General features: G+C 38.1%; 1 protein-coding gene across 1 annotated transcript; it reads right to left on the bottom strand.

Annotated features, from left to right (window-relative positions):
• Positions 1–8,605: 8,605 nt before the first annotated feature.
• LOC120090833 lies at positions 8,606–10,695 on the bottom strand. The gene is made up of 5 exons (XM_039048537.1): positions 10,551–10,695; positions 9,541–9,683; positions 9,280–9,420; positions 9,042–9,228; positions 8,606–8,898 (listed from the first exon to the last, which is right to left on the bottom strand). Exons 1-5 carry the CDS (start codon positions 10,693–10,695, stop codon positions 8,606–8,608), a joined length of 909 nt encoding a protein of 302 aa, XP_038904465.1.
• Between the last annotated feature and the right edge of the window lie 742 nt (positions 10,696–11,437).

Raw genomic sequence — 11,437 nt, 5'->3', positions numbered from 1 at the left:
TCCACGGGCCTGTACATTCATAGAACCACAGAGATCAAAATGTACTAACCCTAGAGGCTCTTTGGCTCGATAACCTTTTCCAGTAAAAGGTCTTTTAGTCATCTTACCCTCTAGGCAAGATTCGCACACTGGTAAATAATTTTCTTCTAACTCACGTAGAAGGTCATTCTTCACCAATCTCTCAATCCTATTGAGATTGATGTGCCCTAATTGAAGGTGCCAAAGTTGGGAATTTTCTTTTAGAGAAATTTGTTGACGTTTAGATTACCTTATGGTAGATTTAAACATCTCTATGTTATGGAGGGAACTTAAGGCTAACGGTCTTAGCATATACAAGTTATTTTCCAGTTTAGCTATACAAATCTGAACTCCATCTTTATGAATAAACATTTTATTCACATTAAATGAAAGAGTGTATTTACATTGTAGCAGACACTTTACAGAAATTAAGATCCTTTTCAACTCAAGAACTACAAAAACATCCCTTAAAACAAGAAATCTATTCTGTAAAGTTAACTGGATGCCTCTCACTGCCATAGCTGAGACGATGTGCCCGGTGCCTACTCGAATCGTCATCTCACCAGCCTCCAACTGTCGTCGGGATCTAATCCACTGAAAAGAATAATAAATATGATTAGTGGCGCCCGAATGAATTATCCAGGCCGAATCATCATTCTCCACTAAGCAAGTTTCTAGCACAAGTAAATCATATTTACCTTTGTATTTCTTAACCTTAGCCTTGACTACCTTCCTTTCCTTCAGCTATCAAGGACAATTCCTCTTCCAGTGTCTGTCTTTGTTACAATGGAAATATTTTTCTTTTTCAACTGGCGGCGGACGCCGCCTCTGGGCGACAGGTGGCGGGTTAGCAGGCGCTTTCCCTTTCCCGCCTTCTTCTTCTTCCTCTTTTGAGAGTTAGAAGTAGAAGGTGCAGACTTCATTCCTGAGCTCGAACCTTGATGGAACGTCCTAGAAGACGAGGCAACATTGGCTCACCCCTTTTCCTCTCCTTACTTTTCAGTAAAGATTGGTATGTCTGCAACTCGTTGAGGAGAGTTGTAAGGATATATTCCATTTTGTTAAGAATGATATTGCTAACAAAGTGGAGGAAGCTATCCGGCAATGAATGCAGAATTGTGCAAACCTAACTGCCCTCATCGATTCCACACCCATTCATCTCCACCATGTTAAAGTGGACCATCATGTTAAGCACATGTTCACGAACAGAGGTGTCTTCCTCCATTTTGGAGTTGAAGATGTATTTTAGAGCCTCGTTCTTGAGCTGTCAAGGCGGTTGGCCGAACATCCCCCGCAGGGACTCCATGATCTCACACGCTGAGACCATGGGCTCAAACTTCTTGGCCAACACATCACTAAGACTGGCCAAGATATAGGCTCGAGCCATCTCGTTTGCCCGTGTCCATCACTCGTATGCCTCCGGAACATTTCGAGCGGCGTTTGGAGTTGGTATCATCGTGATCATATGTTTCCAACTCAAATAGTTGTCACCATTTTTTTTTTTTGGCACTTAACAATATAATCATGGTTGTAGCCATTTTTAAAACCGTTGCTGAAAAACGAACAAACTCTTATACGACTTTGCTAAACCACATTTTAACCAATTAGTTTTAGCAAAATAGTTTCCAAGTACTCTAAGTGATTAAGACGTCTATTTTGCAATGACGCCCCAGCGAGGCAGGACAAACGTCACCAGTAGGGTGATCAAATGCCCCTTCACTGGGATGAGGCATTCTCAACCATTAGGCAGAGCCAACTCTTGGAACTGAACCTAACAGCCACCATGTATTTGGTCCAGAACTGTTAACCCTTAACAATTTCGCGTAAGTGTAACCCCTTGTTTTCAGCCCCAGAGTCCTGCCCTAATAAGCCCACCGTATGGAAGAAGCAGATTAGGACAAGAAACTGAGTAACCTTATCCTCTTATAGAAGATAGAATAAAGAAAGGCGCAAAAATACCATCCTATAGGGGGACACTCCCAGGGTGTCTCGAGGCAATGCGAGAAACTTTATTCAACCTAACGAGAGAGACCGTGGGATATGCTGTCACACTTTCCGCTCCCACTTACTATGAACATTCTCTCCATCCACCTTGATATTGACCTACCCAAACCCCATCCTTTAGGGGGACACTCCCAGGGTACCACGAGACCGAGGATAGGTCTCACGGTGTGGACAATAAAGGGAGAGATGCGAGAGGTTTAAATGTAACATCAAATGCCCCAAGTACCTCCCACTGAATGTTCTACCAGGGGTTCATTAACCTAGACAATCCGGCTACTGATTTTACTCTAAGTCATTTTTAATCCGCTCAAAAAAACAACTTTTGTCTTTGAAATAAAACAAGTTCAAGTAGTCAAATTAAACTCTTTAATGGACTATCCTTAACCTTGCATGCATTCATCAAATCTATTTAATTTACCTTTCTAGGTAGGTTCCTAGGTAGGGGTGTTCCGTTTCCGTCACCTTAAATACTCCAGCCTAGACAGAACCCGCCTTAGACAAAAGGTCCCTTATAGATAGATTTGCTACACTTTAACCTTTTATTAGTCAATTTAATCCCATTAAACTGATTAAAAGATTAAAGCCTAAGGTTACTAATAGAACCGTGATCTTAGTCTATCTCATCCAAGTTTTAAACATTTTAAAACCATGATTTAAACCTAAGTTGGCATGCATGTCTTTCTTATTGATTTTAGTTCTAATTTCTTTTTATAACCATTATAAAAGAAACAACTAAAACATACATTGCCACACAACGAGGTATTTATAACGCTTATAAATTAACCTATGTGTCATACTTCATGCAATGTTCGATTATTACTATACATATACAAGTAACAACTAAGCACACATGCTTTCCATACATCCCTTATACTATAATATTTATAATATAAAGATGATGCATGTCAATGCTTTATGCATGCATAAATATAACTCTTATATTATATGATGCATGAGCATGCTCTTACTTAATTTAAATCATGCTTCTCTAAATCATAACACTTATAATAAAGAGATGGTGCATGATCAATGCATAACCTAAGGTGGGATTTTTCTATATGGCATACCATATGATATATAAATAAAATGTACATCTCATGTAAATTAACACAGATTAATGGACCGGGATGAACCACCTTAAAAATCGGAATGAAAATTTCTATCTATTACATTTTTCTACCGAGTAACCAGTTCATAGATAAAACGGGTCTTGAACCGCCGGGCGAAGCCCCCATCGTTTAGTAAATGCCTCCAGGTAAATGATCATATAGCACACTAGACGAAAACATGCGGATGCTAAACGATCGCTTAGACGACAACCTGTCTCTTATACACATCTAGATGTGTATAAGAGACAGAGACAAAAACGTGTGGATGCTAAATGATCGTTTAGACGACAACGAAGGTTGCGAAGCCCGATCGTCTAGACGATAACTTAACATGCAAAAGGTAAACGATTTACTCTGCGATCGTATAGTCAATAACTAAGTGATGAAGCTTGCTAAGCTATACCATTGTCTAGTGCAGGCGTGTAAAATAGCTCTTGAGTATTTGATACTCAACGATCGTCTACCCCATCGTCTACACGACCCGACCAACGCTTGGCTGTCTTCATCTTCGAAGAACAGCAACCCTTGCTACGAAGCTTCTTCACAAATGACTCACATACTCAAACAACATTGAAATTGAAGACTCGATAGCAGTTAATAATGCCCAAAAACGCAAGGGCCTTTACAATTAACTCGAAATGTAAAAGAGTTTAACAAACTGAGGCTTTATCCCAGAAACTCCATTAATCCACACATCCATAAACGATTTAACGATTAAACAGAGAGTAGACATGCTTTTACCCACCGAGAATGTAAATGCAATTCTTTGCATCAATGAATTTGGAATATCAGAAACCTGTCTCTGATACCAATTAAAGAAACTCTTATGCAAGAGTACCTATGAGTGGAAGCGAATCTTTCCAAAGACATTGTGACAGAATTCCCACATTTACATTCAAACAAACAAATATGTATCATACTATAAAATTACCGACATGCTTAAAGAAAGTCAACAACACAAGAACAAAAAAACTTACCAGTTGAAGACTCTTTCTTTTCGACAAATCTCGCTCTCTCCATGAACGAATGCTCTTGCTGTCACTAGAACAGAAAGCCATTGTTCAACAAAACTCCGGTCGTCTACCACGAACGGCACCACACGAACAGACGAAGAATGGAGACGACACCACCATTTGGAACCCTTAGTATTCTCGGTGTGAGAATCCAAAGAGTAGGCTTATTTCTGATTTGGTGGAGGGTAAGTGGAGAGGAAGATCGTATACGATGATCAAGTAAGTGGGAGAAAGCTAACTCTATCGTATAGAAAAAGTGCTTGATCGTTTAGGTAAAGTACACGATCGTGTAGGAAAAGGGCAGCGATCGTCTATACGTTCATTTAGTAAAAGATCAGTGCTAGACGGTCGTTTAAGAAAAGGTAGGCGATCGTTTAGAAGATGGCGCCCGCGTGTAAGCGATCATGTAGTAAACTCGAGCTATTGTATAGTCTCGAATTTACTAAGCAATAGAATGCAAACACACCGCGAGCAATTAGTCATGATCCTTTTCAAAATGAAAACAATTTTCATTTTTTTCTTCAGTTACGAAAACCGAATGGAACCTCCCACTAACGAACAATTACGGAGAAAACAGTGGTCAATTATCCTATATTTGTCCAATTAAAAAATAATAAATATAATCATATTATATTCACTAACCTATAGTTTAATATCATATATCAACCATAGTATTTTCTCCTCCACTAGATATAAATCATATTTATATCCACTTTCGTCTAATTAGTGTATTCCATACATAAAGTCAATCATATCATATATAATTAACCAGTTCAATCATATCATATATAATCAAACTCCCTCTTGTCAATTTGAACATTTCAAACTGACTAAAAATTGATTCTCAACTTGAATCCATTGAGCTACCAAAGGGACCTTATGGACCTATGGCTCGAAGCTCCAACAATATGTAAATAGCTGATTAAACTCTTTAGCCACGAGATCCACCATCCGTTAACTGCCAAACATTCCACTAAAGATTGAAAGCTGAACTCTTCTTACCACAGATATATTTCTGTGTCCATTGGATATAACCAATCAACAGTACAATAACCCTCCACAAATGCTCGTAAGTACAACTGGGCTAATTTACCGTTTTGCCTCTGTAGTTACATCTAACTCCTTAAGTATCACTGATCCCTCTAATGAACAATACAATATAGTCCTACTATGTGTGGACACCTCTTGGGCCATGAGAAGGTGTGTGGCATTACATCGTTCAAGCCCCGGGATCAGCCCTTAAGGGAGCAATCTATCTACTTACCCTTACTTTGGGGAATGACTAAATTTCATCTTGTGTAGCTGATTTGCCAGCTCCTAAATTAGACAAATCCTCAAAGTGGTAGGTTTGAGTCGGCGACCTGGCCACTCGCACCCATGCAAATCAATGGACCGCCGTCAAAGGCAGGAGTTTCCAACTCACTCAAGATTGAAGTCATGTTACCTATGGTCATCTTAGTAAAGTGAAGTCTCTGTCATGAACGGCGTTATATAACGAGACGTTAACACTTTGTGGTCAGGTCTTATACAAACTCTTTGTATAGGACACCCTCCATGTCCCCACATGAATGATCAGGATCAGACTATCTGTAGCAAGTTAAAACAGTTGTAACCATTCTACAAAGCGATCCGCATCCGTAGCATTACCAGGATAAGGTTTTCCTCCTATATTCATATGCTACAGACCATTTTGGTTATCACTTAAGATATGATCCACTTGTATGTCACCACATACATGCTTAAGTTACATAATGACAACTAGAGATTTTAGTATATTGGTTTATGGTAAAACAAATAAAACATCCAATGTTCAAAGTCAAGAAGTAAAGTAAATATCATATATTATACATCACAAGCGTTTGTACAAAAGTGTGTTTACAAACTACAGGACACGAGACTTTAGGGCATCATTCCCAATAAGCTGATCCTTTTACAAAGGTCCTCCCAGCTAAAGTATTCGAGGGTCACCTAAAGGGACTAGGACTACGAGATAGATAAATCTAGCGCAAGTGGGAGAATTACTGGGTATCTGATACCTTAGTTTATTGTATTTATTCTCTCATACTCAACATTGTATATATTTGTAAACCCGCTGGAGTTTTAGTCCAAGTGGGAGTTTGTTGGGTTGTATATCCTAAAACTCATAGTTTGTAAGATTAAACATATTCTATTTTCAATAAAGATGTTATTGAAGGTTCAATAAAATTGTTATTGAATATGTAAATTGCACTAAATCCAATAAATTAAGATCCATGGCCATTACATCAGTACTTGAACTTTATGTGGAAATATAAGAGTGGATCAAGTTTGAGTAGATAGCCAAAAACGGTCCATAATATACGGATAAGGCTAGGTACCTTATTCTGGAAACACTATTGAATGTGGCCCACTTTGTACTTTAAAAACGATGTGTTCCTAAATCATTCATGTGGAGACATGCGAGTGGAGGCTTCCTCTGCAAACAGTTTGTGTAAGACTGGACCAAGAAATAAGTCATTCATACTTTATAACATTGTTTACTGTTTAGGACTGACTATTTCAAAGCAATGACCTAGGTAACTTGACTTTAATCCAGAGTTAACTATGAACTGCTGTTTATTTAGGATTCTCTTTAGATTTGCATGGGTGAGGGTTGGCTCAACAGCACCGGCTCGATAAGCCACCCATTTCAAGGGTACGACCAAGTAGATAGCTGGGGACATAAGATACAAGACGAAATTCACTCCTACCCACTTTTAGGGTTAGTAGAGAGGTTGTTCCCTTAAGTGCTGACTCTGGGTCATTAACAAGGGGCCCACCCTCTCATTAGCTTGAAAGGGACTCGATTTGGTGATTGGATCACAAACCAATTGGTTCATTAGAGGATCAATGGGACTTAAGGAACAATATGTAATCTCGGGGTAAAACAACTTTTGACCCAGCCGTTATTACGAACAACTTGTGAAGGGTTGACTTACTCATTATAGTTATATCGAGTGGATAGAAATATATCTACAATGAAGAGAGTGCAACTAATGGGCTTTAGTGGAGTGACCTGGTAGTTAATGAATATTGATTAATTCAATTTAAAGAGTTTAGCCAATAAATCTCATATCGTTGAAGCCCATAATCTGTAGGTCCCTTAGGTACCTCTACTAGCTCATAAACGAACTAAACCTTAGAATAGTGTGATGAGAGAATTTGAAACGTTCAATTTCTAATTATCAGAATTATTAATTATATGTGATATGATTAAACGTTTAATTATCGAATTAAATACAATTGGATAGTTGGAAAATATTTAAATAAGATTTAAATATTAATTACATGAATAGGAATTCATGTTAGGAACTAATATTTTATTAATTTAATATTCGATATTAAATTAATTTATTTAATTAAATTGTTTAATTGAATAAGAAGTTATCTTATCTAAAATTAATTGTAGAGTTAATTTTAAGTTATATATCAGTGTTGAGATTGTTATTTGTATATTGAGTTTGAGTTTAAAATGTGTAAATACATGTTGGTTTGAGGCTAAAGTGGAGGGAAGGGGGTGGATGGGAGGGGGGTTGGAGAGATTGCATAAAGTTCGTTTATATTTGTTAATGTTCTTATGTTGGGTTTAAAGTTGGTATAAGGGTAAATGTATAATAATATTTATGTTTAAGTTGGGTTTTAAGTTTTATATTGAGTTTGAGATTGAAATATGTACATTTGAGTTGGTTTGTTTCAATTTATTAATGTTCTTAGTTGAGTTTTAAGTTCTATATTCATTTTGAGATTGGTATATGGTCATCTTCCACTACATTCGCTTTTCCTGGATGGTATTCAATAATACAATCATAATCCTTGATCAGCTCTAACCATCTTCTCTGTCTCAAGTTCAACCCCTTTTGATAAAAAAATGTACATTAAACTCTTGTGATCAGTGAATATGCAGCAATGTTCACCAAACAAGTAATGTCCATAACTTCAGAGCTAGTATTACAGCTGCTAACTCCAGATCATGTGTAGGGTAATTACACTCACGCTTCGTTAACTGTCTAGAAGCATAGGCTATCACTCTACTTTCCTGCGTTAAAACACATCCTAGTCCTTAACGAGATGCATCAAAATAAATCTCGAACTTTTTACCTGGAGTAGGAAGTGTAAGTATTAAAGCTTATACTAATCTCTGTTGTAACTCTTGGAAACTACGCTCCATTCAAGAGACCACTCAAACTTCACATCTTTCCTGGTCAGACTAGTCAATGGAAAGGTGATCTTAGAAAAGCCTTCCACAAAACATCTATAGTAGCCTGGTACACCCAGGAATCTACATACGTTAGATATCATGGTAGGTCATTCCCAGTTCACTACTGCTTCTGTCTTCTAGGGATCTATAGTAACTCTTGTTGCATATACTACATTCCCCAGAAGTACAACTTGATCTAGCCAAAAACCACACTTACTGAACTTAGCATACAGTTTCTTTTCTCGTCACGTCTGGAGCACTATCCTTAGATGTTCCACATGCTTCTCCCTGCTACCTAAATACACCAAAATGTCATCAATAAAGACTATTCCAAACCGATCCAGATAGGGATGGAATATTCTGTTCATAAGGTCCATGAATATCACAAGGGCATTTGCCAAACCAAATGGCATGACTAAAAACTCATAGTGCACGTATTCAGTCCTGAAAGCATTCTTCAGAACATCTGCCTCTTTACTTTTAACTGATGGTATCTTGACCTCAAGTCTATCATAGAAAACACTGTAGCTCCCTTTAACTGATCAAAAAGATCATCTATACGAGGTAAAGGATACTTATTCCTAATCATTACTTTGTTTAATTATTTATAATCTATACACAATCTGAGAGTGTCATTCTTCTTTTTTACGAATAAGACTGGCGCTCCCCAGGGTGACACACTAGGTCTAATGTACCCCTTATCAATTAACTCCTGTAATTGCACCTTCAACTCCTTTAACTCAGTTGGTGTCATCTTGTACGATGTCTGTGAAATAAGTGTTGTACCTGGAATCAGGTCAGTAGTAAATTCGACCTTCTTGTTAGGTGGAAATCCTAACAACTCTTCAGGGAACACATCAAGAAACTCCTATACAACTGGCACATCCCTAGTTTTCAACTTTGTATCCTATAAAACAACCACATATGCCAGATAGGCAACACATCTTTTGCTCAACAGCTTCCTAGCTTTGAATGCTGATTTCAAACTACTAGAGAGAAGTCTTTTGTTTCCTATAAACAATATCTCATAATTCCCTGGCCTTCTAAACACTACCTCTTTCTTAAAACAATCAACAAAGGCATGATACTTACTCAAAAAATCCATGCCTAAAATAACATCAAACTCAAGTAATTGTAATGGAATCAAATCAACCCATAAACTCTAGTCGTCAAAGACTACCTCACAATTTCTATAATACTCATGCACCACTAAAACATCTCCAACAGGCGTAGAAATAAACAAGTCCTCAGGCATGCTTTCAATCATCCTATCTATATAGGATGCAAACATGCTAGATATGAATGAATGTGTAGCACCAGGATCTAGTAAAACATAAGCAGACTGGTATAGAGTTACTTTACCCGTCACAACATCTGGTGCCTCCTCCGCCTCCTAATGGGTCACTGAAAACACTCTACCCTGTTGTTGAGGTCATCCTACTACTTCTTTCTATTTAGCTCCACTGGAACCCTCACCACTGGCTCCAGTTGCCTTCGACTGATCTACTTTCTGAGAAATCACTTTTCGTTAAGCCTGAGCCTCACGAACTAACTGAGGACTATCTCTCTTAAAATGACCCATCTATCCACACTGGAAATAGGCGTTCCTTCCACTGTAAAACGTCCCAAAATGGTGCTTACCACAGTTCACACATAAGAGTTTCTCACCTGTACAAACTATAGACTCGCTAGCACGTCAAAACCCTGATCTACTGATTGAACCAGCTGAAGATCTCGATCTCTTTCTGCTCGAACTCTACTGGCTCACGGCTCCCTGTCATTTCATAGTTGACTGTCCAGAAAAATGAGGCCTGAAACTCTTACCTCTCGATTCTATCGGAGCTTTCTGCTATTCTTCTTTTTCTTTCTACGTCTGTTCGACATCTGTTAGGCTTCTCTCAACTCTAATGGTCGTCTAGACTAATTAAGTGAAATCCACCAAGTTAATTGTAGAAGTGACTGAAGTACGAATTTCCTTCTTCAATCCATTCTCGAATCTCCTGCATCTATATTTCTCTTCTGCTATGATCGAAAGAGCATATTGAGACAACTCCATAAATTTCTGCTCATATTCCGCGATCCTCATGGATCCCTAAACTAGTCTTAGAAACTTATCTCTCTTAGCTTTTCTTAAAAAGTTAGGATAATACTTATCTTCAAAATCTTTCCTAACTCCAACCAAGTCAAAACCTCTGATCAATTCCTTTTGGCAGCGACAATCTTCCACCATTTCTCGGCTTCGAACACTGCTAGGATATCTCATCACGTTAAAACACTTCTCAATCAAATCTAACCAGACTTCAACACCTGCTGGATCTCTGGCACCTTTGAACATCGTCGCACTTAAGGCTTTGAGCCTCTCGATGCCATACTTCGTTTTGGGTCTGCCTATACAGACCTTACACTTACTGCTAGTCTCTAGGCGAAACTACCAAACACCCTTTCCTCTAGCTAAGGATCTACTTCTACCTGTGTAGTACTTGACTCACCCTATGAAGTCATTTCCTATAATATAGGATCTCTACCTTTCCTCTTGTTTGGATCTCCTCGTACATCAAGATTTCTAACGGTAGGGTCAGGGTTCTCGTCTGCCGTCTGCTTGCTCCACCTACCACTTCTTCTTGGCATCCTTACCTAATTATAAAGTACATATATTAGGGACTCACAATATGGACCTGAAATAATGCATGAACTCTCTCTCTTTTCCCAAAACCTTATGCTCTGATACCAACTTTTCACACCCCTCCCACATTACCTTCTTAATCTAGAAGAGTGTGACGACAGCAGTTACTAACCCTTTTGTGACAGTTATTGTCTAACTTACATCCTTAACTTGTTAGGGATGATGACCTAAACTCTTGTTGGGTCCTGTAATTTGTAAACACATGTATTGAACAAACACTTTTGATGTAATAATAAATGATATTTTCTTCATTGTTGTCTATGAAACATGGGATGTTTTAATTGCTTTATCACAAACCAATAAACTAAGATTCCTGGTTGTCGTTGTAACTTAAGCATGTATGTGGAGACATACAGATAGATCATTTCTTAAGTGATAACTAAAATGGTCTGTA

This window comes from Benincasa hispida, chromosome 11 (genome assembly GCF_009727055.1).
Source record: "Benincasa hispida cultivar B227 chromosome 11, ASM972705v1, whole genome shotgun sequence".
NCBI lineage: Eukaryota > Viridiplantae > Streptophyta > Magnoliopsida > Cucurbitales > Cucurbitaceae > Benincasa > Benincasa hispida.
The sequence above is the reverse complement of the archived record's forward strand: the minus strand, read 5'-3'. Positions and strand labels throughout refer to the sequence as shown.

Coding starts and splice junctions, on each gene's coding strand:
- LOC120090833 (XM_039048537.1), bottom strand. CDS start 10,695: ATGTTCAAAGGTGCCAGAGATCCAGCAGGTGTTGAAGTCTGGTTAGAT. Junction 9,421..9,540: donor AGTATTATAGAAATTGTGAG/GTAGTCTTTGAC, acceptor GATTGTTTTAAG/AAAGAGGTAGTGTTTAGAAG. Junction 9,229..9,279: donor TTGCCTATCTGGCATATGTG/GTTGTTTTATAG, acceptor CCAGTTGTATAG/GAGTTTCTTGATGTGTTCCC.